This window comes from Elgaria multicarinata, chromosome 13 (assembly GCF_023053635.1).
Source record: "Elgaria multicarinata webbii isolate HBS135686 ecotype San Diego chromosome 13, rElgMul1.1.pri, whole genome shotgun sequence".
Lineage (NCBI taxonomy): Eukaryota > Metazoa > Chordata > Lepidosauria > Squamata > Anguidae > Elgaria > Elgaria multicarinata.
In genome coordinates, this window is record NC_086183.1 from 22529815 (window position 1) to 22552267 (window position 22453).

Below are 22453 nucleotides of genomic sequence, written 5' to 3' on the forward strand. Positions count from 1 at the left end.
TAGGCTTCCTGCTGATTTTAAAACTGGATTCTAGGTCTACTGCAAATTAGATCCTGGCTTCTCATGTTTTGGACTACAATTCCCATAAGCCCTCACCAACACAGCCAATGAGTTGTAGTCCAAAATATATATTGAAGGTAAAATCCAAGGTAAATCCTACTTAGAGTAGACCCATTGAAATGAATGGAACTTAACTTGGTCAAAACTTACATAAGTCTTATTCATGTCAATGGGTCTGCACTACATAGGACTCATGTGGGATTCTACCCTCTGTTGCCTACCACACTTAGAATCATAGAATAGTAGAATTGGAAGGGGCCTAAAAGGCCATTGAGTCCAACCCCCTGCTCAATGCAGGAATCCACTCTACAGCATACTTGACAGATGCTTGTCCAGCTGCCTCTTGAAGGCCTTTAGTGTGGGAGAGCACTTAACCTCCCTAGGGAACTGATTCCATTGTCGCACTGCTCTAACAGTCAAGAAATTTTTCCTGATGTCCAGTTGGAATCTGTTTTCCTTTAACTTGAGCCCGTTATTCCGTGTCCTGCACTCTGGGAGGATCGAGAAGAGATCCTGGCCCTCCTCTGTGTGACAACCTTTTAAGTATTTGAAGAGTGCTATCATCTCTCCCCTCAATCTTCTCTTTTCCACGCTAAATATGCCCAGTTCTTTCAGTTTCTCTTCATAGGGCTTTGTTTCTAGACCCATGATCATCCTGGTTGCCTCCTCTGTCTGCGTCCTTCTTGAAGTGTGGTGCCCAGAACTGGACGCAATACTCCAGATGAGGCCTAACTAGGGCCGAATAGAGAGGAACCAGCACCTCACTTGATTTGGAAACTATACTTTTATTAATGCAGCTCAAAATAACATTTGCCTTTTTTGCAGCCATATCGTATTGTTGGCTCATATTCAGCTTGTGATCTACAACAATTCCAAGATTCTTCTCATTTTTAGTATTGCTGAGCCAAGTATCCCCCCCCCATCTTGCAACAGTTCATTTGGTTTCTTTTTCCTCGGTGTAGAACTTGGCATTTATTCCTATTAAATTTCATGCTGTTGTTTCCAGCCCAGCGCTGCAGCCTATCAAGTTCACTTTCAACTTTGATTCTGTGTTCCAGGGTATTAGCTATCCCACCCAATTTTGGCTTAGCCTACCTCACAGGGTTGTTGGAGGGGGGGCTAGGAAGGGGAGATGTTATTTCTGCCCTGAGCTCCTGGGAAGGAACAGAAGTACCATAGATGCCTTACGCCAGGTCAGATGATTTCATCACCTATTCCGCTATTATATGTTTTCTACTCTAACTGCCAGCAAAAAAGTTACCTTCTTTCCAGCAGGCTATCTGAAAGCACACCCAAGTCATATGTAATATGCACATTTGATTTTTAAAAGATTTAGAAAGTAATGCTTCCAAAAACTGCATTAGCCTTTTATGCTGCAACATTACACTATTGGCTCACATTGAGAAATTGATCAAAAATGGTCACCTTCTTTCCAGCAGACCCAAGTCATATGTAATATGCACATCTGATATTTAAAAGATTTAGAAAGTAATGCTTCCAAAAACTGCATTAGCTTTTTGTGTGGCTTTTATTCCTGTGTGTCGTTTATTACATACTAACCCTGTTCAAAAGGCATGCTAAACCACAGTGGTTAAGCATTTTGAGCTAAACATTATGGCTTAGAGTGTCATGTGAACCATGACAATTGATGGAATGAGACCCTTACTCATTAATCCAGTGGTGGTGTCTTCTTCGGCCTTCATTGTAGTTGGTGGAATGACTTTTCTTTTTTTAAAAAAATCCCTTCGGTTGATTTTTAATTATTATTGTTTTGCCCTAGAGCCTCAATGTTATTATGTAAACCATTGGTTTTTTGTTTATTGAATATAATATATAGGGTGGCCATCTTGATTTGTAAGCATGCTCAGTAGTGCCTCCTCCCCCCCACCTGCCTCAGCTATATTGGAACATTGAGAGAAAATGGCTGCCTCCTCTAGCAAATATTGTCAGTGTCTTCTCAGAAGTACGTCCCATTGAATGTAATGGTCTTATTCCCTGGAAAGTGTGTAGGGGATTGTAGCTTTTTCCACACTCAGTACACAGAAATGGTTTTTCACCTCGGTGAATTTATTTATTTATTTATTTATTTATTACATTTTTATACCGCCCAATAGCCGAAGCTCTCTTTGATGTAAAGTAAGGGTGAACATAATTTTAAAGCTTTCCCACACTCTACACATTTTTATAGTTTCTCCCCTGTGTGGGTTCTTTGATGTCTACTCAAGGTCCCACTAGAGCTGAAACTTTCCCCACAGCCCATACATTTATATGGCTTCTTTCCTGTGTGGTCATCCGTTACACAAAACCATGAAATTCCATAAACAAAAAACCTACGGTTTACAAAACAACGTTATAGGCTGTACAGTTTTCAACCAAACTCCAAAAAGCAGGGAAATTGAGAGTTAAGGCTCACAGGCCTATAACGCCACATCCTCCCTAAGGAGGCAGAAAGTGCCAGTGAAATTCTCATTCTCCCAAAGCAGATATAAACCATGAGGACAGGATGGAGAATAGGATATGCAGAGGTGACTGTGGGGTTGTGGAAAACTGATGACGAACAACTTAGGGCCACCTACTTTTTGTTTGTTTATTTATTTATTACATTTCTATACCGCCCAATAGCCGGAGCTCTCTGGGCAGTTTAGAGCAGCCCTTCCCCAACCTGGTGCCCTCCAAAGATGTTGGACTACAACTCCCATCATTGCAAGTCAGTATGTCCCATGGACAGGAATGCTGCGACTTGTACTCTCAAACATGTGGAGAGGTGACTATGGGATTCTGGAAAACTGATCGGGGAATGTTGTTCTAGAGCAGCCTTTCTCAACCTGGGGCGCTCCAGATGTGTTGGACTACAACTCCCAGAATGCCCCAGCCAGCTGGCTGGGGCATTCTGGGAGATGCAGTCCAACACATCTGGAGTGCCCCAGGTTGAGAACCACTGTTCTAGAGCAAGGGCAGGCAAAATGTAGCTCTCTAGATGTTTTAGCATTCAATTCATAAAAGTCTCTGTCAGCATGGACAGTGATCAAGAATGCTGTGACCGCAGAAGAATGCTGTGACCGCAGAGGATTTTTCTTAGTGTTCAGCAGTGTGAGATCAAAGGCAGAGCTACCACCTAATAGATTCATGTGTAAGGAAGGATTATTTTAAAAACTATTGATGAAAATGATTTTCGTCCTCACCATAACATGGGAGTTGCAGCGCAGCACATCTGGACAGCACCAGGCTGGAGAAGGATGGTTTATACTTGGGTCCTATACATGTCTTCTCAGAAGCCAGTGCCACTGAGTTTACTAGGGCTTCCCCCCAAGTGGTATAGGATTGCAAACTAATCTCATTTGAAAGGAGTTCAAGACACCCAAACTAATCCTTTTCTGTTCCTCTGTCACTCTGATGAGATGATGTATTGTGGAGGGATTGTGGGGAGTGAACAGTATATTTTGTATGAACACATTTTAAGAAAAAAATTGGTTCTTTGAAGGGCAGGGTATTTACGAAAAGCTGAAAGTGCCAGCTCTTGCTCTGGTTCTACATCTCCAACAAATAGTGCCCCTTCTGTTATCAGTCGTGCTGCTCTATGCGAGATGTGTGTGAGAAAAAAATATTGCGCAGCCCCTGTATTTGGTAAGGATATAGAACAGCATTCCCTCTCCTGCTGTCCCAGCTTTCCTGACCATGGGACATACTGACTTGCAATGATGGGAGTTGTAGTCTAACACCTTTGGAGGGCACCAGGTTGGGGAAGGGCTGCACTAAAAAAAAAATAGAAGTAGGTGGCCCTAAGTTGTTCGTCATCAGTTTTCCACAACCCCACAGTCACCTCTGCATATCCTATTCTCCATCCTGTCCTCATGGTTTATATCTGCTTTGGGAGAATGAGAATTTCACTGGCACTTTCTGCCTCCTTAGGGAGGATGTGGCGTTATAGGCCTGTGAGCCTTAACTCTCAATTTCCCTGCTTTTTGGAGTTTGGTTGAAAACTGTACAGCCTATAACGTTGTTTTGTAAACCGTAGGTTTTTTGTTTATGGAATATACATTTATTTGGGAATAAACTCCATAGAATTCAGTGCGACTTCTCACTAGACATGCATAGGATTGTATTGCTAACACAGCTTCCTACTACAAATCCATCCCAAAATATACCGCGTTCCCCTTGTGTTCTTACAAAGAAGTCCCAGGAGTGTGTTATTCAGCATATCTTTATTTTGCTGGGGATCATAACATCATCTGCAGATGTGTGTGTGTGTGTTTCGCACTACTGACATTCGCACCCTGGAATGCAAGCTGCAACTAGTAGCTAACTTATATGGGGAATGTGTGATGTGATGAGAGAAGATGTCATGGAGCACAGATTTCGTGACATTTGTGGCTTGCCATTTTAGACCCACACCTACGATTCCTGGTCCGAGCCTGCTCTGTACAATGCCACGTGTTGTCCAGAGGCAGCTCTGTGGATCTCTTCATCAGTTCTGGCAAGTGGGGTCAGGGTAGGAGCCAAATTGGATTGGCATGAATAACACTGAGTGATGGTGCCAATGAAAGGCTCTTCTTGTTCATTGCTATGTGGATGATCAAGCTATCTGAAAAATAGGGTTCCTCGAGAATAGAGCCAAAATTCCTGGTGCTGTCTTCTTTCCCCATGTTAGTGGGTCATGCACAAAATAGGAGCCTATATTGGAATACAGAACTTCAGAGTGCAGATGACGGGGGGAGAGGGGTGAAATTGATGATGGGCTTTTGTCAAAAGGAGGATGTCAACAGGAGAAACCTGCTGGACTCTGGCTAGGCCTAGGCTTATTATTATTATTATTATTATTATTATTATTATTATTATTATTATTTAGAATATTTATATACTGCTCCCCATTGAAAAATTTCAGAGCGGTGTACAAGGTAAAATGAAAATAAAAACAGAATAAAACAGTTAAAACAAAATTTAAAAGAAGCAATAACAGTAATCCAAGGCTGCATGTTAAAGAAAGGCTTTAAAGATGTTTTCAGGAGGCGCCGAAAGGAGTGCAAGGTTGGCACCTGCCTGACCTCCAGAGGCAGGGAGTTCCACAGGAGGGGTGCCACCACGCTGAAGGCTCTTCCCCTGGTGGATTCCAATTGGAGGATGGATCTAGGTGGAACCACCAGGAGCAGGCCCTCAGATGACTTCAGTGACCGGGCAGGTTGGTAAGGGAGAAGGCGCTCTCTCAGGTATCCTGGTCCCAAGTTGTTTAGGGCTTTGTCCACAAGTACAAGAACCTTAAACCTGGCCCAGTCGCAAATAGGCAGCCAGTGCAGTTCCCTCAGCAGAGGAGTTACATGCTGGAAGAAGCAATCTCAAGCAAAGGGCAAACCAAAACACAGAGAGATGCTTTGCAAGGCATGGATCTGCTGCAATGCAGCTAGTCAGGATTGGGTATTGTGGGATGTAGTAGAGTACAGGGCAGCAAAGTCAGATCCAACAAACTCCAATGCTCAGTTGCATTCTTCTGTCTTCTAATGGGGTTTGGTGAGTGCCAGAACAGCCCACCACAAGTGGAACTAAGGGATCGGTGCTCTGCTCTTGTGCACAGTGGCACTTTGGATGTGTCTTCAGAAGCTCCAAGTTGCTTATTCCATGTTCAGAGTTTGGTAACTTTTCTTCATCAAGAGAGGTCTACAGTGAATGCTTCTTCAGGCTCTGAGCTTCTCTACATACAGGAACAATCCCTGTATTTATATATAAATTTATATTTGAGCTTCTCTACATACAGGAACAATCCCTGTATTTATATATAAATTTATATTTATATACTGCTCCCCATTGAAAAATTTCAGAGCGGTGTACAAGGTAAAATGAAAATAAAAACAGAATAAAACAGTTAAAACAAAATTTAAAAGAAGCAATAACAGTAATCCAAGGCTGCATGTTAAAGAAAGGCTTTAAAGATGTTTTCAGGAGGCGCCGAAAGGAGTGCAAGGTTGGCGCCTGCCTGACCTCCAGAGGCAGGGAGTTCCACAGGAGGGGTGCCACCACGCTGAAGGCTCTTCCCCTGGTGGACACCAATTGGAGGATGGATCTAGGTGGAACCACCAGGAGCAGGCCCTCGGATGACTTCAGTGACCGGGCAGGTTGGTAAGGGAGAAGGCGCTCTCTCAGGTATCCTGGTCCCAAGTTGTTTAGGGCTTTGTACACAAGTACAAAGGCTCTGAGCTTCTCTACATACAGGAACAATCCCATGCCTTAGCATGGCTTTCCTCCTTGTAATTAATCCCACCGTTGCGACGCGCTCCTTTACACATGACCACATGATTTGTCAAGCCCCATTGTGTTTCATTGAGACAGCAGCATCTAGTGGCAGAGAAATCCTGCTTTTTTCCTAATATTACCACATTATCTGTGGTTTTTCCAAATGTGCGATTTCTAGGGGAGAGCGCGGCAGACGTCCTGACTGTTAATGATGTATGTAATGGACCCACACATAAATCGCTCATTTACAGAAGCTCTTTATTTCTAGGAGAATCACTGGCAGGGGAGTTACCAGGGAGATGCCTAAGAGTCAATATGGGTATCACAGAGGTCTGATTATAGGAGAGCCAGGATCCCTTAATACATAACTTTTGTTGCTGTTCTTAACACTAGTTGAAAGGCATGCTGGGAATGAATGTGGCAAGTGCTGGGGCAACTGGCACTGTGATTGTATTCCTCTCTCTTTCATTGGTTTATTTCAGACTATGGTTGTCGAGAATTTATGACCACCTTTATGACCACTCAGTTCAGAATGGGTTCAAACACATCTACACCAAGCAGGATATTGCACTATGAAAGTGGTATGAAAGCAGTATATGAAAGGCAGGAGCCACACTATTGCTTTATAGCAGTATTCAAGTGCAATGACAACTGTTGGGGCCCATTGACACACACCATATACCACTTTCATACTGCTTTCATAGTGCTATATCCTGCTTGGTGTAGATGTGTCATGGGTCCCAACAGTTGTTAGTGCACGTCAGCGTCACTATAAAGCAGTAGTGTGGCTTCTGCCTTTTATATACCGCTTTCATACTGCTTTTATAGTGCAATATCCTGCTTGGTGTAGATGAGCCCCTAAATCAGCGGTTCTCAACCTGTGGGTCGCGACCCCTTTGGGGGTCGAACGACCCTTTCACAGGGGTCGCCTAAGACCATCGGAAAACACATATTTCCGATGGTCTTAGGAACCGAGACACCGCTACACCATGCTACACCATGCTTCAAGACAAAATTTCATTTATTTGTAATTAGAAATAAATATTTCACAATATATAATTACATATTGTTTTTGTGATTAATCACTGTGCTTTAATTATGTTCAATTTGTAACAATGAAAATACATCCTGCATATCAGATATTTACATTACGATTCATAACAGTAGCAAAATTACAGTTATGAAGTAGCAACGAAAATAATTTTACGGTTGGGGGTCACCACAACATGAGGAACTGTATTAAAGGGTCGCGGCATTAGGAAGGTTGAGAACCACTGCCCTAAATGCTCCTGGATGTGAGTGCATATCCCACCAGCACTGATCTTTGGGTAACTTGACTGACATCAGCAGGACCAGAGGAAAAGGAGTGCCTTACCCCATGATGGGCCCTGACACTGACAGATGTGGTGGAACCCAAAAACACGGGTCCCTGTGGTTCGCTGAGTGGTGGTCACAGACTCTCAAGACACAATTTCTCTCTCTTTAGCAGATTTATTACAAGCAGCGCTGCAGGGTGACAGTTTGAGGAACTGCCCAACAATTTCAGGAAAGGTTAACATATTTATAGGCTCAGCTCCCCTCAGATACAATGACAGAACCTTCCCACCAATCATAATACAGCTCTGCAATACAATAACCAATGAGAAACAAAGTGTAATAGGTATTACAATAGTTACAGGAAATACATCTCCATCTGTTTCCTAGTTGTGGTTAGCTTGCCTTAAAAAATATGTCACAACTGTTTAACTGTCTAACTGTTTTGTGACATGTGGTTTCAACATCAGCTAAATTGTGCAGCAAGTGTAAAATTAAAAATAGTTTTTAATTAAGCAGGAAGATATGAACTTTATGTTGTATGGAGCTAGTGTGTTATAGATCCATTTTCTTATACCTGTGGGCATTAGGTAAAAGAACCAGCTTGATTTCCTCGACACAGGAGAACATACTTCAGCTGATACGCCAGCTGTGCCCCTTCCTAGAGTCAGAAGACCTAAAGATGGTAGTGCACGCATTGGTAACTTCAAGGCTCGACTTCTGCAATGCGCTCTCCATAGGGCTACCTTTGTGCCTAGTCCGGAAACTTCAACTAGTTCAAAATATGGCAGCCAGGCTGGTCACCGGTACACCTAGGCGTAACATATCACACCAGTTTTAAAATCTCTTCACTGGCTGCCAGTTAGTTTCCGGGCGAAGTATAAAGTGTTGGTTATTACCTTTAAAGCCTTACATGGTTTGGGTCCAGGCTACCTGCGGGATCGTCTTCTCCCGTATAACCCACCCCGCACACTCATGTCCTCTGGGAAGAATTTACTCCAGCCAACAACAAAAAAGGCTGACAACTATTACCCAGAGGACCTTTTCTTCTGCCACTCCCAGTTTGTGGAATGGCCTGCTGGGAGAGATTCGTCAACTTAACAGTCTTCTGGAATTTAAGAAAGCCATAAAGACTGATCTCTTCAGGCAGGCCTACCCAGTTGAATTTTAAGATGCCCTTTTTTTAATAATGTGCTGCTTTTAATAATTTATTAGTTTCAAATGTTTTAATTAGTTATATGTATGTTATGGCGTTTGCATTTCTGTTGTACCCCGTCTCAATCCAGAGGGAGAGGCGGGTAACTATTATTATTATTATTATTATTATTATTATTATTATTATTAATTACATCCCTCATTGCAATTTCTTATTTAATATGACCAGAGGGCTGCTAAAATGCAATTGTGCCACTTGCTCCACTGTATGAATTCTTTCTTTACAGGCAATCATGTTTATATTTTATGCTCCCCCCCTCCCATTCTTGTGATTCTTCCCCCACTATGCTGGACTTGCCCTCCTCTTCCCCCTTTCCTCCCCATGGTGAGGGTGCCCCGTCCTCCTGACTCAGGTCTTGCATCATCTCTACAAGCTGTGCTGAATAGGAAAACGAAAGAAAAGCACCCAGCACAGCCCGAGGGTGGAATTTTTAGCTCCAACGTAGTCAAGTAAAGACTTAAAATTTACCCTTTATTACAGTCAGTTTGCCAAAAAGGCAGGGCAGGGCCGGTCCTCTCATGCATAACTTGGAAATTGCCCCCCCCCTCGTATTAGAGGGTGGTGGGAAAGAGTTGCCAACTTTTTCTGCGTCTCCCTGTGCTATACAGGCAGATATTCGAAAGGAATCATGTCTCTCTCTGTTCCCCTGGGAATGCTGCACATAAGATGAGAACATTGGAACATAGCTTAATATCTGTAATATTTTTCCTCTTTTGTATATTGATATATTGTTCTAAGATGTCTATTGCAATTTCTAGAACATTTATTTCTCCTCCATACTTAAATATCATTTGCAGTTGCTTCTCTCCTATGTTACTTTCATGTGTTCTTGGCTTATTCATCTGTCATATTGGATATATTTGTTTTTAAATCGTTAATAATATATTATTCTTTCTGCATTTTTTTTAAAAAAATCCCTGACCCCATTTATTCAAGCACTCCTATTTACAAGTTGCAATGTCCTTCTAATCCATTTTTTTAAATGGTCAAAACATACAAAGCTTCTACTCACTAAACAAAAAAATACATTTCAAAAATTTACATTTCCAAAATCTCTCTCCACATTTAGTCATGGTTAGGGTGACCATATGGAAAGGAGGACAGGGCTCCTGTATAGAAAAGGGAATTTCAGCAGGTGTCATTTGTATGCATGCAGCACCTGGTAAAATTCTTTCTTCATCACAACAGTTAAAGCTGCAGGAGCCTTGGCCTCTTGACCAGATACAAAAGAGGACAGGGCTCCTGCAGCTTTAACTGTTGTGATGAAGAGGGAATTTCACCTGGTGCTGCATGCATACAAAGGACACCTGCTGAAATTCCCTTTTCTATACAACTGTTAAAAATACAGGAGCCCTGTCCTCCTTTCCATATGGTCACCCTAGTCATGGTGTTTTGCACAGTTCATAATATCCACTGTATTCAACTGATTAAAGGGATATTCTGGGATTAGTTCAAAGAGAACTTGCTTGGTCCATAAGTATATAATCTATTTGCTCTTGATTTGCAGTTAGAGATGGCAGTACTGGAAGGATGGGTTGAAGGAACAGCAATTCAGGGGATCTCAGGATCTTTGCAAGCAGCAGGCAGGCTAACAGCATTGCCTGGGGTCACGTTCTGATACACCACCACAACCTAGAGAAAGAACATAAAATTAGTATCAGAGAGCATTTACTGTGCCACTCGTATTCCAAACAAAGGTGTTTGGTTGCTATTAACCATCTTCAAGTTACTCCCCTTGAGCTTTTGCTCACAATATGTGACAATTTTAGATTTCTTTCTTCTGGAATGAAGTCAAACTTTCTGGCTAGGTACCCATTGCACTGTACAATGGGTCCTTGAGGATGGAAAACTAGGGCCTTAGCTAGACCTAAGGTTTATCCCTGGATCATCCAGGGGTCAAACCTGTTCATCTAGGTGACACACAGGGGGATCCAGTGCTCAGGCAGGGGCAAACCCTGGATGATCCCAGGATAAACCTTAGGTCTAGCTGTGGCCTAAGAGTCAGTGCTTCAAGCATCCTTGATCCAGAGTACCAACCCAGGTGCTCCAACCCATTGGGGGGGGGAGGTGCAAGAAAACAAGGCATGTTCAAGACAGTCTTTGTCTACTCATGATGACCAAATTCCACTCTCTCAATGTTACCGTATTGGTGTAGCCATTCTGGCATGTAGCTTTACACCCGAAGGCAGCAGTGGAGATAGTAATGCAGAACTGTAGGATGTTGAGAACCAGGAGAAAAACCAGGATTGCATACACTGCCCCCTGTCAATAAAGCAGATATTCCGGCAAAGGAAATCACTCTTCAGGTTTATATGTATTCTTTCTGCCCCATATATATTAATTTGCCCCCTTGAGCAATGTGGGAGCTATGCAGAGCTACCTAGTTGGTTGCCACCAAGAGAAATCCATGGAAGCTGCATTTAGCTAAATTTACCAGTCATTTTAAGCATTTTTCCTCTGCTCTTCAGCCAAAAAGGATTTAAGACACTGGGGCCTCAGCTAGACCTACGGGTCTAGTGTGACGGAGGGGTGAGGATCTCATGATATTTTTATCGCAAGATCCCCCTCTGTTTACACACGGCTTGCGACGGCCTCGGAAGAACAGGACGTCGTGCCCACCATTTTATTTCGTTTTTCTTAAAGGAGACAAGCGCATGAGTGCACAAAAGGTGAGGCTTTTTTATTTTCATTTTTCCCCCACTTCCCCCACCCCACCCCCAATGGGCACAGAGTAACTACAAGGAGCCAGGACAAACTGTGATGCCTGCCCAAACGTTCCGCAGTGTCGAGATCATCGCTTAAAGGATAGGGCGAGATCTCGGGGCAAGGGAGGGATCATCCCTCCCTGCTCCTGGGTTCCCCTGTGTGTCATGTGGACGCACAGGGATGATCCTGGGGATTGCCCCGGGATATCGCCCCATCTAGCTATGGCCTGGGATAAGAGGCACTAGTTGCACTAGTTCCAAAGGAAAGTAAGTTATCATCACTCCTATTTTCCACACACTTCTTAGCAATGCTCTGGTCATGACAAACCTTGTTAGTATTTATAGTATTTATATTTATTTGTTACATTTATATCCTGCCTTTTTGCATCCAAGGAACACAAGGCAAGTGTACCTAATCCTGCCTCTCTCCAATTTATCCTCACAACAACAACGACCCTGTGAGATAGGCTGGGCTGAGAATCTGTGACTGGCCCAAAGTCACCCAATGAGCTTCCATGACCAAGTGGGGACTAGCCACTACACCACATGATGTTAGCACCATGATGCAAGATGTTCTTAAGTCTTGGGTCTCCCCTCAGGGGATGAGAAACAGCTTTTGTTCTTGTCCCGTCATTGTATTTGTTACCCAAAGCCCAGTCCTGGTGAGACATGTACTTACATATGAGTACGTTTGGGCTTCAGAACAGCTGTCATCCGAATACCCATCAAGCGGTTCACATATATTTATATAGTACCATCTAGGGTAATCGCCCAGACTGACAGAGAGGACAATCATCCCAATGCCAGCTGCCACGGTGCTCACCACATTCATCCCCAGCATGCCATTCACCTAGAGGTGAGAAATAATAATCGTATTACTTATTTTATTAAGAGATCCTGGCTCCATGCTGAGCCCCGCTTCTCTCACAGTGAGAATGGCCCTGAGATGGCTGACTTGTATAGCCCCTGGGGCTGGTTGCTTCGAAATAAAATCGGTAGAGACATTCTTGTAGACTCATCCCTCTTGATGAAAAAAAGTGACCAAACTCTGAACCTGGCCTAAGCAACTTGGAGGTTTCAAAGACACACCAAAGTGGCAAATTGTACAATGGCAGAGCGTTGACCCTTCCATTTCTCACCCATGGTGCGGTACTCTGCCAGACATTAAGCCCTATGTGGGGATAGAAGGACACAGTTGTACTTTGGACTTGCTATCTAGGGGAACTCTTTTACACCCCCACAATCTCAGATTCTAACCAGCTGCATCTAACCATCTTAGTTTCCCTTAACCATGGCAAGAATCCTAAGAGTTCACACTCTAGCTAGAGCTGATGAAATTTCTCCACTGAAAGCTTCCTTCAAAGGGCAAGATCTACACCTTGTGTCAAATCATTATGATCTCATCATGGTAACGCTATGTCTCTCTTGCACATTTATCACATTTGTTGCAGTATTTTGGATACTGTAGAGTAAAAAGCAGGACGCAACACTATGGAAGTGGAAGATGGAATGTGTAGTGTGCCCCAACAGTTGACAGTGTACTTTAATGCCTCTATGAAGCAATAGTGTAGATCTAGCCCTTTTTTCTCCTCATCTGCTGTCTTGTAGGTACTAAGCATAATTGTAGGGCCCTCACCTATATATATGACTGGCTACCTCAGAGAAAGAAATTAGGGCTGTGCACGCCCCTCCCAAAGTGCTTCGTATCCCGATCCGGACCTTCTGGATTGGGCCCGAACCGGTTCGGGTCAATCAGGACCCCTCCGACCCATTCCGGAACCGGATCAGAGTGAGATCCGGAGGTCCAGATCAATATTCGGATGCCATTTTGCCCCCCCTTCCCCACTTACCTGCCTCCATGGTGGACAGCAGAGGCAGGTAAGTGGGAAGGGGGGACAAAATGGCATCTGAATAAGCCCCCCTCCCCCACTTACCTGGCTCCACCATCCACCGCAAGCACGGCGGTGGTGGTGGCGGAGGACAGTGGAGCCAGGTAAGCAGTGGCAACGGCAGACATAGGTAAGTCCCCCTCCCCCTCCTTACCTGCCTCTGAAGCTTCAGAATGGTCCGAATTGATTCGGACCATTCTGAACCACTTCGGGTCGATCCGGACCTTCCTCGACCCATTCTGGAACCAGGTTCAGGAGGTCCGGATCAGCCTGCTCTGCTTCGGATTCGGGGATCCGAAACGGAGCAGAGCACACCCCTAAAAGAAATACCTAGTCCAGATTTTTGTCCCTGTTCTCATGGAACCAAATTATGCACATACGTTATCTGCACAGAGACAAACAAGAGTAATTTAACTGCACAGTCTTTAAGTATTATCCATGCAAATCCAATTTGGCTCTTCGCTTGACCCCCTCGGACAGGAGACTTCCAGTGCCTACCACCACCCTACTTTGGCAGAATCTACACTACTGTTTTATAACAGTTTTGAAGTCCTCTGACAATTGTTGGGGCCCAGGACACAGTCAAGATACCATTTTAAAACCGCTTTCATAGTGTTATATGCTGCTTGGTGTAGATCTGGCCCTTGACAGATCACACTGGACTGGTTTCTCTAGTAGCAGTGTAATTTCTCAATAGGACCACACCAGTGTTCCATTCATCAGTCAACCACCGTGTTAGATTACCCCAAATGCAATGCCTGACACGACTCCCATTCAGAAGTGCCGCCCGTTATAGAAACTTGGCAGTGTGGTGGTGAAGGCGAGCAGCAGATACAGCAGCACTTTTCGATGGGAGCCAGGTCAGCACTCTACACCATGTCAGCTTACCCAAATGTAGCGCCTGAAATTTGGAACAATCTAACACAGTGGATGGCAGCATGCAATGGAGCCAAGTGGTATTCTATATATAGGCAAGGTATAAACTGAATAAATAATAAAATAATAATAATAAATAATAATTCAAAAACACTACTGTCCATGTGGTTGCCAAGATCAGGCCCTTCTGAACCCACCAACCCTTGGCCGCTACCTGCCCATGCCAACCGCTGACACCAGACCTGCCCCACTTGCCAGATCCCATAAAGTCATCCACTGTTCTGCCTCAGGACAATATATGACATCATACAAGACATCAGACAACGCATCATAGCAGTGGGTCTCAAAAATCAATGAACCACAAAGGTCCATACTACTGTCTCTCATCAGGCTCATTTTGTGTAATCACATCCCCCCATTTTAGGCGAGTTACCAGTGGCCTCCTTGGTTTCATGGCAGCTGCCACAGCCAGGGATCCTGAAATGACGTACTGTAAGAGATGGAAAATGAGGTCAGAGCAGGGTGGCACTACAGCGGGAACAAGCATCTTTCTCTACAAGAAGCTCGCTTAATGTTGTTCCCCTCCCCACCACATCTTTGGAAGCGGAAATGTTATCATTAATATTAAAATGAGCCCAAGGTGGATTTTTTTAAAGAGTAAGTACTTTATCAGCACAGAGGGTCTGATAAAAACAACAAAGGTGACGAGCACAGCCATCCATTCCGTGAAGGAACACAAATCCCATCCACAATAACCCAGAGGGCCCCATGGAAAAAGGCTCCTCCTGGCTGCATCCTCAAGGTTACATGGCCAATGTCGCCACCAGCCCCTAGAGGGCAAAGGAAGCAACTGCTCTTGGAGGAGCCTCTTCCTGCCTCCAGAAGAACAGAAGAGAAGCAGCAGGATATCCTGCATCACCTGAGGGAGGCTGCCCGATTTAGCTCCACCATTCCCAGTTAGTTGATAGCTCCTCTCCACAGCCTCAGTCCTGTGCATGCACGGGAATTGAAATAATAACATCTTCATAATTTTATTTGTATTTCTTTAATTTGCATTTCCCCCCCCCCTCAAATTTGGCACACCACTTATTTTGGCAACCTAGGTGACCACCTAGCTTGCCTATATGGATGGACCATCCCTGGTCATGGTGGGACCATCTAGAGTAGCACGAGAGGTGGCAGGAGGGGGTGGTTGCAGGGGAAATTGGTGAACATTACTTCTATAACCCCTACCTCAAGCAGGAACCCTCTACTGGTTCTCAGTGCTTTCTGTGAATAGAAGGAGGCCTCATGTTCACAGCTGGGACACTCCGGGTCCAACCCAGAGAATAATGTATCACTTCCAATCTATCTAGAGAGACAGTGGAGTAGAGTGATTAGGGTGTTGGACTAATCCCCACTCAGCCATGGAAATTCTCTGGGAGACTTTGGGCCAGTCACTGACTGTCAGCCTAACCTACCTCACAGGGTTGTTGTGAGGTTGAAACACACAAGAGAAGGATCATGTTCACTGGTTTGGGCTCCTTGGAGGAAAAGCAGGATAGAAATGTAACAAATACATAAAAAATCTATAGCAATGTACCTTGCCTTGAATTTCCAGCACACCCCCATCTACCTTGCTGAACCAGAACCGTCTGGTCAGGACAATGGAGTCACTCAGAATCCAGAAGATACGGTGCAAAGTGGCATATATATCTGCTCAGCTTGCTTTTAAAAAAATAATCTGCTTCTGCAAGGTACAGGAAAAGCCCCCCCCCCAAAAAAAACAGACTCCATCTCATAAGGACTGAAATGTATATTGAGCTATCTTCTAGCTTCCAATTTTTCACCAGGCTTTCTCTTTCTTTACATGTTTTCAAGTTTAATTTTATGTCTATAAGGACTAGAAACTTTATTTTCTTAAATCAATTCAAAGTAGAACTTCTTGTAATGCTGAATTCTCTGCTCAGTACCAATTTCCACCATGCCTCCACCTTGCATTTGTGGAATTATGAATTATACCCAGCCCTGATTACAATACAAGACCAATGTTTGTTTATTTTTATTTATTAATTAATTACATTTCTATACCGCCCAATAGCCGGAGCTCTTTGGGCGGTTCACAAAAATTAAAAACATTCAAAGTGTAAAACAACAGTATAAAACCATACTATAAAATACAATATAAAAGCTCAACCAGATAAAAACAGCAGCAATGCAAAATTACAAATTTAAAACACCAAGTTAAAATTTATTTATAGACTGTTAAAATGCTGGGGGAATAAAAAGGTCTTCACCTGGTGTCTAAAAGCATATAATGTAGGTGCCAAGCAAACCTCCTTAGGGAGCTCATTCCACAGCCGGGGTGGATTGCTCATTGGTTCTGAATACGGAAGTATGAGAAACTTGTTTCAGTTCAGGATTTTACCCAGTTTGCATATGCCAGAGCAAACACAAACTCAGGAGCAATCTGCAGTAGAAGATCATTTCCGAGCTTGCAATGTGGTTTGTGGTCCAAAAAATACTCAAACGCATTCAACAGCATGCATGCGTTCCAAAAATGCATGCATTTCAAAGATGTGCATAACTGATTCATACATTTGGGAAAATGTGCATGGATTTGCACATTTAAAAAAAACCCACACTAAAGCTCTCAATCTCATATGGAGTCAAGTTCAGAACGGGCTTTAAGATGGAATTTGGAGAACTCCAATGAAGTTGAGTTTTGTTTTCCACATTCCTAGTTCTGAAGCTTTTGGCAGCTCCTCTGCAAAATTGGGCTGGAGGCCAAGATCTTGCAAACCGCCCAGAGAACTTTGACTATTGGGCGGTATAGAAATGCAGGAAATAAAATAAGATATAATTCTGAAGGATGGCATGAACTGAGCAATCCTTATTCTTACTGTGAAACCCGTAGAGCTGTTTAAACACAAACCTATGTAGAATTACCAAGATGCCAGTCCAATATGGTGTCGTCAAGTCCATGTAATCTGTTCTGAACATTTCCAGGTGGTCCATCACAAGCCCAAAAGCTATTCCTATAAGTCCTATAAATATCTGTGTGATCTGCGAAGACAATGTAAGACAGGGTGGCTTTGGCTACATAAAAAGGTCCACACAGGATTGTCAGGAATGGATAGCATCAATTGTTCAAATATAAATACCAGTTAGCTCCAGATACCGTGTATCATCATTATCATCACTACTATATCATAACAAGGGACACACTAAATGTGCAGTGAAATGTGTTATTGCATTTGACACGTTATTTTCTTATGCAAATAGCCACCACCTGGAAATGGGTGTGAACATGAGGAGGGGTTTCACCTTTCTCCTGCTGTGATTTCTCTCTCACACACACTCACACACACACATACACAGAGAGAGAAAGAGAGATTTGCATGGGAGGGCAACTTTGTAGGGATCACAGCAGGCAAGGGGTTAAAAGGCTACACTCCTCGTCTCCACCAATTACTGTCCATATCCTGCTTGACCACAACTTCAATGGTGGCTATTTCCATACTTTCTCTGTGTGTAAAGTATGTTAAATGCATGTAGTTTCACATTTCTTTTAGCCCAAAGAGTGCGAGAACAAGGACATTCTGATATTTGGGTTACAAATGGTCACTCTAAGGGCGCAATCCTATGAATATTTAGACAGGAAAATGTCCTACAGCTCTCAGCATTCACCAGCCAGCCTGGCTGGGGAATACTGGGAATTGTAGAATTTTTCTATCTAAACTTCCGTAGAAAATTGATCAAGGTGATATTACTCCATTCCTTACTTTAACTGAAATGTCACTCGTGCAACTTCTAGTCTTTCAATATTTACTGATCTGAAACTTGATCCAAAGTCAGATCCTAGTTTCCATTCTTACGGGAAATCTCACTAGATCTGTTTTAGAGATGTACAGAAGCTGATGCTACTTGGCATACTTGACTTGGTCTGTGGGGAACAGGGTAAAAATTCATTATAATATACTTCTGGATACATACTTGCATATATACCATTGCTTTAAATCCTCTGTTGGGGTATATGAAAGGAGCTGTTTATGCTGAACACGAGGAAATGATGCATTTTTTGAAAGTAGCTAAACTGCTCAGGGTGAGCAGTGAAGTTATAATGTGCCATCATTAAAAAGCATTGGATAGATATTGATGAAATGGGAGGAATGACAGAATGCATTTAGTTGAGGGATGGGAGAAAAAATATTGGGACGTTTCAAAACTCTTGCCCCACCCACCTTCATAAACCTGCTGAAGGACAGATAAATCTCAATACAAACCACTATTCATTCAGTTTGATTTGATGTAGATGGTTGGATATTATTTGTATTTGCATTCATGGCTATTAATGCTTCTAATATTTATCTGAATCATTTATATGTCTTGCACCTCTTTTAGGGGACTGATTACTTTTTCGTTATAATTTAAAAATAAATAAAAATTAAAAAAATGTCTTGCACCTTTCTGTGTTGCCTTTGCATTTGCAGTGGAGAAACAAGATGACCTGCATTCCTTGAAATTCATAAAAATAATATGGGTAATACAAGGTTCACTGTCTAAGGGAGCAATCCTATGGTCTGTACAAACTCGGCCCTGAAGATCCACACTTCCCGTCCCCTTTGCAGCTGGCATGGACAGAACCGCCCTGGCTGCCTCTCCAAGATCACAAAAGCAACCCCAGAGGGGGTGTTTCTGTGGGTGAGGAGGGGACGGGTTATGTTGTATCCTTTTAAAGAGCACCTTTTGTCAGCTTAGGTTGATATACCAACTACGCCCTTATCTGGACAGAGATAGCCTAGCTACAGTTATCCATGCTCTGATAACCTCTCGTTTGGATTACTGCAATGTGTTATACGTGGGGCTGCCTTTGAAAACGGTCCAGAAACTTCAGCTGGTACAAAACAGGGCAGCACGGTTACTAACAGGGCCTGGCCAGTGAGACCACATCACGCTAGTCCTTTTACAACTTCATTGGCTGCCAGTCCAGGTCCGGGCCCAATTCAAAGTGCTGGAACTAACATTGAAAGCCCTAAACGGCTAGGGCCAGGTTATCTGAAGGAACGCCTCCTCCCATATGTACCTTCCCAGACCTTAAGATCATCTACAGGGGCCCTTCTCCGTGAGCCCCTGCCAAAGGAAGTGAGGCAGGTGGCTACTACGGGGTTTTCTCTGCTGTGGCACCCCAGCTGTGGAACGAGCTCCCCAGAGAGGTCCGCCTGGCGCCTACACTGTATTCTTTTCGTCGCCAGCTGAAGATCTTTTTATTCTCTCAGTATTTTAACAACTAATTTAACTTAAGTTTAGATTTTGCTGTTTTAATTCCGTATTTTAACCTATATCAATTTCTGCTGTTTGGTTTTATCCTGGTTGTGCTTTTTATATTGTATTTTGTATTTGTGTTTTTAGACTGTTGGTTGTTTTATTATGCTTTTTATGGTTTTAATTTTTGTGAACCGCCCAGAGAGCTTTGGCTATTGAGCGGTATAAAAATGTAATAAATAAATAAATATCCTCAGGCCTCTCCAGTCTCCTTCTCTCCCTCTCTGTGCACCAAAGATAGACAGAACCAGAGGCACAGCGGAAGCAACAATTTACCTCTGTAGCGCCTTTGCCTCTGTCCTGGCTGTTTGTAAGCCTCCAAGCTACGAGGCTTATGAGCATCAAGGGTGGATCTCATAATCCACCCTAAATTCTCGCACCCTAAATTCTACAAATATTAGATGACAACTGAAATTAAAGAATCAGGGTTTAAACACAGTGGAATATGAACCTGTATCTGCAGCAATTGCACTGGCATTGGAACTGTATTTATTAGAAAGGAAGAGGGTGCTGTAACAAAATGTTGCAGTGTGGAGTATTGAAGTTCAAGATTCCAGCCACTCCAATCCCTCCTCAAAGGTCAATCAGCATTCTGTGGCCATTGACCAAGCTGAGCCTTCATTGACATTGAACATTCAAACGTACTCACCCCCAGTGCCAGCGGCTCACCCTCATAAAACTTCTTCAGCCGTAGCTTAGAAAGATTCATCTTATCATTCATGAGGGGCTGGAAGACTTGGGGAAAAACAGGAGTTGAATCCATGCTGGGATTTTGGGGGTTTGGTGAGCAGCCTCTTTAAGGTTTGCAAAACAGCTACACTGTTGGGCAAAAGAAATCAAAGATGTGCAGGTAGGCAAGGGACACCGAGAGAGCGAGAAATAAAAGGGTACTACCATCAGCTTTTGCAAGGAAAAATCAGCTGCGGAACAGGCAGAAGTTCATCAGGGGCACTTTCCCAGCATGAAAATACACTGATGGTGAAAACCACACCTGCTGAATTGCTGCCTGCTGTGCAGCTCTTAAAGACACAGGGGCTTTGTGGGGGGGGGGGAGTTGACAATGAGGGGATGAAACTTCAAATTGGTCAGCATTTTCCTGAGACTTTAATAGCTCCAGAAGAGGAATGTTTTATTGCACGCTTTTTACTGGGTACTCACAGACTTTTGCAGGTCCCTCTCATTTCCACCCTTCTTCACGCCACAAAAAAAACCCCACCCCAGTAAGTCCAACTTCTTTTTAAAGATGGAAGTTTGCCGCTATCTCCTGCTGTTGTGCAGGAGAAGCAGCGCCATCAAAACGGCCCTCTGAATGCCCCCCCCCCCCCCCGGCACATTGTTCACTTCCTTTTTCAAAAGAGGAAGTAATGAGGGACAAATGCACGGGCGGAGAAGCGACAGTAAGCAAACATGATTTTCTCCGTGTGATGATGCTTAAAGGCTGTGATGGGGAAAAAACTTCCTTTGGCAACACTCCCCTTTCTATGACGCTCTTAAAACAAGGATCTTCCAGGTCTGGCCTCAGGCAACACAAAGTTCTCTCCGGCTCCCCGCCCCCCATTTTTTTATTTTACAAAAATAAGGCTGCCTTCCCTAGCACCTGCGCTGCACGCAGGGTCTTGGGCGGGCTGGAGGGGGGAGGGAAGGGAGGAACAAGTGGACCTCCCTCTGGCCACCTGTTTCTCCCCCCTCCCCCATGACAACTCCGCATTGGTGCTCCTTCCCATGCAGATGCGGGGAAGGAGGGCCAATTTAATAGCCCGAGGCATCGCAGCACCAACCAGCCGCCGGTTAAGAACATAAGAAGTGTCCTCTCCTGATGCTGGATCAGACCAAGGGCCCATCTAGTCCAGCACTCTGTTCACACAGTGGCCAACCAGCCATCCGCCAGGGACCAGCAAAGCAGGACATGGTGCAACAGCACCCTCCCACCCATGTTCCCCAGCAACTGGTGCGCGCAGGCTTCCGGCCTCGAATACTGCTTATCCGCACTTGCCTTCCTTCCCGTGCAGATGTCGGGAAGGAAAGCAAGTGCAAAGCGCCGCCCTGAACACGGGGGCAGGGGGCGAATAGCAGGGGTGAAGCGGAGGCCCTCTCCCCTCTGCCAGGGATCTGGGCTGGAGGAGAAGGCAAGCGGGGTTGCTACCTGGAAGCCAGCGCTCCAACTCCCGAGCCGTAGCGGGCTCTTGCCAGCCGCCCCCACCCCTTCCACGCCCTTTCTGCGGACCCCTTACCTCGTGACTGGGCTGAGACGAAAGGGAACAGAGAGAGGCGGCCGCGTTCTCCCCTCCAAACGTGCGCCTGTTTGACCAGCGGGGCTGAATGTTGCAAAACCCAAAACCCAGAGGGAGAGCAATTAATCTCCACCCCCTCCCCCGAGTGCCTAGGAAACGTATGTCGTACCCATCAGGACTAGAAACTTGCTTTTAAAAAAACAAAACAACGACAACCACTAAGAAGCAACAACAACTTGATCTGCAGCGATGAGAAAGAAATCGCAAGGCTCTCCATTCCTCGGAGAACCTTCTCTTTCACATTCTCATTCGTGCACATCAAAATGCTATTAAAAAGACATCGTCTCAGGGGACAGGGAGGCGGGGGGAGTGGGAGGGGACAACACTTGGCAGCCGTCTCTTTGTTTGTTCCGGAAACAGCGAAGTTTGGAACGAGCGGGACGGCGGGGGGAGGGGAGGGGAGGGGAGGAGGTTCCCGTAACGGGAGACAAGAGCGGAGTGGATCTCCTGCTAGGGCGGGCGGCTGCCGGGTGGGGATGTCCTTTTCTGTCCCTGTTGCAAAGGCAGCCCAGGTGACGGGGTGAGGTGGTGGCAATGCTGGCCCCTTCAAGCACGCACCCCCCCCCCCCCCAGCCC

At 44.4% G+C, this 22453-nt stretch overlaps 1 protein-coding gene across 1 annotated transcript; it reads right to left on the reverse strand.

The window, feature by feature from the left end:
* Positions 1-10135: 10135 nt before the first annotated feature.
* On the reverse strand, positions 10136-22118 carry LOC134407727 (membrane-spanning 4-domains subfamily A member 4D-like). The gene is made up of 7 exons (XM_063139648.1): positions 21818-22118; positions 20236-20405; positions 17211-17327; positions 14716-14772; positions 12197-12367; positions 10955-11074; positions 10136-10444 (listed from the first exon to the last, which is right to left on the reverse strand). Exons 2-7 carry the CDS (start codon positions 20347-20349, stop codon positions 10364-10366), a joined length of 660 nt encoding a protein of 219 aa, XP_062995718.1. The 5' UTR covers positions 20350-20405; positions 21818-22118; the 3' UTR covers positions 10136-10363.
* Between the last annotated feature and the right edge of the window lie 335 nt (positions 22119-22453).

Excerpts from the sequence above, each read along its gene's own strand:
- LOC134407727 (XM_063139648.1), bottom strand. The coding sequence starts at position 20,349 with ATGGATTCAACTCCTGTTTTTCCCCAAGTCTTCCAGCCCCTCATGAAT. Across the intron at positions 17,328-20,235 it reads GTGAGCCGCTGGCACTGGGG|ATCACACAGATATTTATAGG; the intron begins GTGAGTACGTTT and ends TTGTCTTCGCAG. Across the intron at positions 10,445-10,954 it reads AGAATGGCTACACCAATACG|GTTGTGGTGGTGTATCAGAA; the intron begins GTAACATTGAGA and ends TTCTTTCTCTAG.